This window comes from Nicotiana attenuata, unplaced genomic scaffold (assembly GCF_001879085.1).
Source record: "Nicotiana attenuata strain UT unplaced genomic scaffold, NIATTr2, whole genome shotgun sequence".
NCBI classification, from domain to species: Eukaryota; Viridiplantae; Streptophyta; class Magnoliopsida; order Solanales; family Solanaceae; genus Nicotiana; species Nicotiana attenuata.
This window is the reverse complement of record NW_017670365.1, coordinates 504,259-509,606: the sequence shown is the minus strand read 5'-3', so window position 1 is coordinate 509,606 and position 5,348 is coordinate 504,259. Positions and strand designations below refer to the sequence as shown.

Here is a 5,348-nt window from a genome sequence, read left to right as displayed (position 1 = left end):
AGCATGCACCACGGTACCTCCGCTTGGATGTGGAGCATCAGTACGTCCATCACCAGAGCAAACAAAAAAGGGCTGAGTGCCGACCCCTTATGCAACCCCATCATAACCGGAAAATGGTCTGAGTCCCCACCTACCATCCTCAATCGGGTCTTTACTCCATCATACATGTCCTTAATCAACCTAACGTAGGAAACAGGTACACCTCTAGCCTCCAAACATCTCCACAAAACCTCTCTTTATCGTACGTCTTTTCTAAGTCGATGAACACCATATGCAAGTCCTTCTTTCTCTCCTTACGCTGCTCCATCAATCTCCTAACAAGGTGGATGGCTTCTGTAATCAAACGCCCCGGCATAAACCCAAACTAGTTCTTGGAAATAGACGCACTCCTCTTCACCCTTATCTCTACCAATCTCTCCCAGACTTTTATAGTATGGATAAGCAACTTGATACCTCGATATTTATTGCAATTTTGGATATCACCCTTGTTCTTGTATACAGGAACCATCGTGCTCCACCTCCACTCTTGGGGCATCTTCTTCATTCTAAAAATGGCATTAAATAACCTAGTGAGCCACTCCAAGCCTGCCTTGCCCACATTCTTCCAAACCTCCACCAGAATTTCATTCGGACCGGTCGCTTTGCCCCTGCTCATCTTACGCATAGCCCCCTCAAATTCATCAACTCTAATCCGCCTACAATACCTAAAGTAACAACGACTCCTGGAGAGTTCCAAATCACCCAGTACAATGTTCATATCCCCCTCCTCGTTCAAGAGACTATGGAAGTAGGTCTGCCATCTTCGACGAATAAGCCTTTCATCCAACAAAACTCTACCTTCTTCATCCTTGACGCACTTCACTTGGTCCAAGTCACACGACTTCCTTTCCCGCGCCTTGGCTAACCTGAACAACCTCTTATTCCCACCTCGGCCCTCGAGTTCCTCATACAAAATTACTAAAAGTTGCAGTCTTGGCCGCCGTAACTCCTAGCTTTGCCTCTTTCTTATCCAACTTATAATGCTCCCTATTCGCCCTTTTCTCCTCCTCGTCTACACTTTCTACTAGATTCAGATACGTTTCTTTCTTGGTTTTCACTTTTCCTTGCACCTCCCCAGTCCACCACCAGTCTCCCTTGTGACCACCAGAGTGACCCTTTGAGACCCCTAATATCTCTCTCGTGGTTTCCTTAATACACTGCACAGTCACGGTCCACGTAGCGCTTGAGTCCCCACTACTCCTCCAAGCCCCTATAGTCACAAACTTGACCCCCAAGTCCTACGTTTTAGCTTCCATCAAGGCTCCCCACTTGATCCTATGTTGGCTATACGTCGCCCTCTTCCTCCTCTTCCTCGTGATCTCAAGGTCCATGACCAGGAGCCTATGAAGGTCGAGTGGTTCTCACTCAGAATGACCTTGCAATCCATGCAAAGACCTCTATCGGACTTCCTGCAGATTAAATAATCAATTTGAGTCTCGGCCACCGAACTCCGGAAGGTGACCAAGTGCTCCCTCTTCTTCGGGAAACTCGAGTTTTTTATTACCAAATCAAATGCTCTAGCAAAGTCCAGCAGAGACGTTCCTCATTCGTTTCTATCTCCAAAACCAAAGCCACCGTGCACATCATCATACCCCCGAGACGTTGCTCCAATGTGGCCATTGAAATCTCCTCCTATGAAAAGCTTCTCGGTATGCAGGATATCTCGCATCATCTCATCCAAATCCTCCCAGAAACACCTTTTGACTTCCTCATCCAAGCCTTCTTGGGGTGCGTACGCACTGATTATGTTTAAAGTATGACCTCCAACAACTAGCTTAATAGTCATCAGCCTGTCATTCACCTTCCTAACCTCCACCACTAGTTCACGAAGGTCCTTATCAACCAAGATACCTACCCCGTTCCTGTCCCTACCCTCCCAGAATACCAAAGTTTGAAACTGCCCACATCCCACGCCTTATCTCCGACCCACCTAGTCTTCTGTAAACAAGCTATATTAATCTTCCTTTTCTCGAGAATCTTCGCTAACTCTACAGATTTTTCTGTCAAAGTTCCTATGTTCCAAGACCCAACTCTCAGCCTAGTAGCTCCCTTAGCCCTCTTACCCCCTGCACCCCTCCCCTGTGCTGACAATCCCGAGGACAAAACCTTACCCTACTATCGTTAACCAAAGCAACTTAGGAGTCACTACGCAAGCACTATCCGAAAACAAGCGACAAAACAAAATGAGTTACCGAAATATAATCTACCACTAAAGGTCGCAAAACAGGTGAAGAAATAAAATAAAGGAACTAACGGAAACTATAATCTACAGCGAAAGGTCAGAAAAACAGGTAAAAAAATAAAACAAAGGAACTATAATCTACAACTAAAAGATAGAAAAATAGGTGAAGAAATACAATACAAGAGGTAAAGGGGGCTATAATCTACAACTAAAGGTCACAAAGAAAATGTGCAAAACTAGAATAGAACTACTAGGGGATATTTGAAATAAAGATTCAAAATAAAGATGTAAACATGTAGATAACAATATAAACAAGTAGACAAAGCTATCACTAATGCAATTAATTTGACAATGCTAGGGCAAATACTAACTAAAAATTTAAGAACAAAATAGGCAGGCAAGTGTGATGCAATCTTTCTTATTTGGAGATAGTATTAGTACTTATTTGAAGAATAGTTGAAAGTGTGATGCAATCTTTTTTTTTTCACATCCAAGAGATTTATATGGTGCTTTAGATAAATTTTGTAAATCTATATTATGGTGATGATTGGTTAAATCAACAATATCAATGTGATGTAGCAGGCGTTTAGTGTAGTCGCTGAAAAAATAAAGTTATATGGTTTGCAAAGTTTTTTTAATAGACGTGGTGTTTGGGTTAGCTTACGCGCACTTCGATTAATTTTTTGCTACCTCCTACCAACACAAGCACCGGAAAACATTATCCTCCAATGCTAGAATATATGAGAAAAATCACGTAGTATTTTTGCCTCCACGAGAATTTGACCAAAAATTTAATTTACCTTTTTTGGTATAAAGTTTGTTGGCAAAGATAAATAACAAGGAAAAATATTTTCGACAAGTGATAAGAAATTTAGAACTGCGAATCAATTTAAAACATTATCGTCTGTTGAAGGGACGATATAACATGTTTGAAGACACACTGGTAGGGATTTTGACTTTTATGAAGTTATGTTTTCAAAAATAGACAAGCCTTCGTTATGTGTGAAGATATGAGGTTCTTGGCAACTTGAACTTCTCACTTTTTTTTATTAAGATACTTGAAATAAGCAGGATATTTTGTTCTTCTTATGAAAATTTTAAATCTTAATTAATTAAGAAAATTCGTTCGAGGAAAAAGTTGAAACAAGTCTGTAGATACAATAAGATTTTTAATTAAAATAAAAGAAGCATATATAGAGATAGGTGAGAGGTAGAGCCTGAATGCTAAACGAGACAGGACAAGGCGAGGCGAGGCATGCTCCACCCATTTAAAACTTTAACTTTGAAAAATTAACCTAAATAGCCGGCCATCGAATTACTTAAACTTAAAATAGCCGAAAAATATATAATATATGTATAATTTATGTATAATATGTATATAACTCTGCATAATTAATGTATAATATATGTATACCAGCTAAAAAAAAAGTGAATCTCCTGGCTACTTATGTAAAGATCCCTTTAACTTTTGCCCTAGTACTAATGTATACGGTCAAAATCATATGCCTCCGATTTATAGGCTCGAGGGTCCGTCATAGGCCCGAGTTCGGGTGAGGTCGAGTTCGAGACCAATGGACCAGAATCGAGCTCAAAGACAGAGTGCAATGCCCGAAGACAGGAGTACGAGGAATACCGGGGCCAAGTATGCTAGACCCCGAAATAGTACCGTTATGAATTTGTAACAGAGTGAGCTAGACTCCTGCCACGTCCCCAAAAATCATGGCGCAAATCCCGGAATAGGATTGTACGATTCCATACTAGGCGGTTAGACAGCTGTATCAGGAATATTCCCTACTGTAAATAGAAATATTCCATATTTAGGATTCCCCTATTATATAAAGGGGACCCCAATCATTTGTAACAACACATAATCATTGAGAAAAGAATAATACTCTCTGCTTTTGCCTACTGTTCATCAGGATTGTCCCTTAACTTTACTGTTCTTACTTTACTTTTCTTACTTAATCGTTCTTGTTGTTCTAAGCCCACCTCGAGGTCACTAAGCTCGAGGTCACCGCTGTCAAGCAACATTGGTTTGATTCACTTGTCTCTTTCATTTCTACTTCATATTTCTTGATTATTAATTGGTATTGAATCTAATCACGTATCTTTAAAACCACAAATCAAATTTAATTGTTATTCGTATTTTCGAGGTAAACAGTTTGGCGCCCACCGTGGGGCTAAAGATAATAGTGATTGTTTTTTTACTGATTCTTATTACGCACGTTATTTTTACACTTTTTCTTGTCAAGAATTTTTGAATTCTCAGGCTGAAACATGTGTAGCTCACAAAATGCACCTGTTCATGACAACGAAGGTCTTGGAGAAAACAATAGTATAGGGGTCAGTGTACCACCAATAAACCCTGAGAAAGTGCCAAATATGGAGCTAGCTGATATCAGTTCACATAATGCTCTAAACGTGGATTCAGGCACAGACCCTTTAGGGAATGAACGCAGGGAAGCCCGATCTGGTGGCCAAGGAGCAAGATGAATGGGAGATAGAGGAATCGGCCTCCAAGTGATATTCAAGATGCTGCAAGCTCAGCAAATCGCCATCGCTCAACTTCAAAGTCAGAATAAGACTCCGAGCGTAGCTGAACCTGAAAATGCTCGACATACTGAACCAACAGCGGAACAATAGGTAATCGAAGATGATCTCCTTACTCCTCGAACCTTCGTCGTTCCCAAAGAGTCCGATGCAACCAAGTCAACTGTCGAGGAACTGGAGCAGGTCATACTTATCGAATACTTGCCCAAGAGAAAGGTATACCTGGGAACGATATTCACTCCCGTACTCAGGAAAAAACTCATTCAATTTCTTATTGATAATATGGATTGCTTTGCTTGGTCCCATTTAGATATGACAGGGCTTCCACCGAAAATCACCACACATCGGCTGAGCACCGATCCCAGGTTCAAACCGGTGAAGCAAAAAAGGAGGCCTCAGTCCGAGGTAAAACATGCCTTCATAAAAGACGAGGTAGCCAAACTTCTTAAAATAGGATCCATTCGGGAGGTAAAGTACCCCGAGTGGTTAGCCAACGTAGTTGTAGTTCCTAAAAAGGAAAACAAGCTTAGAATGTGTGTAGACTATAAGGACTTGAACAAAGCATGTCCGAAAGATT

At 41.0% G+C, this 5,348-nt stretch overlaps 1 protein-coding gene across 1 annotated transcript; it reads right to left on the bottom strand.

Annotated features, from left to right (window-relative positions):
- Positions 1 to 944: 944 nt before the first annotated feature.
- On the bottom strand, positions 945 to 1,825 carry LOC109238409. The gene is made up of 2 exons (XM_019404859.1): positions 1,606 to 1,825; positions 945 to 1,249 (listed from the first exon to the last, which is right to left on the bottom strand). The coding sequence occupies exons 1-2, from the start codon at positions 1,823 to 1,825 to the stop codon at positions 945 to 947; spliced, it is 525 nt and encodes a 174-aa protein (XP_019260404.1).
- Between the last annotated feature and the right edge of the window lie 3,523 nt (positions 1,826 to 5,348).

What these genes read in the sequence shown, in the direction of transcription:
- LOC109238409 (XM_019404859.1), bottom strand. Translation starts at nt 1,825, where the DNA reads ATGACTATTAAGCTAGTTGTTGGAGGTCATACTTTAAACATAATCAGT. An exon ending in TGATGTGCACGGTGGCTTTG is followed by an intron (nt 1,250 to 1,605) that starts GTTTTGGAGATA and finishes TTGTGACTATAG; the next exon opens with GGGCTTGGAGGAGTAGTGGG.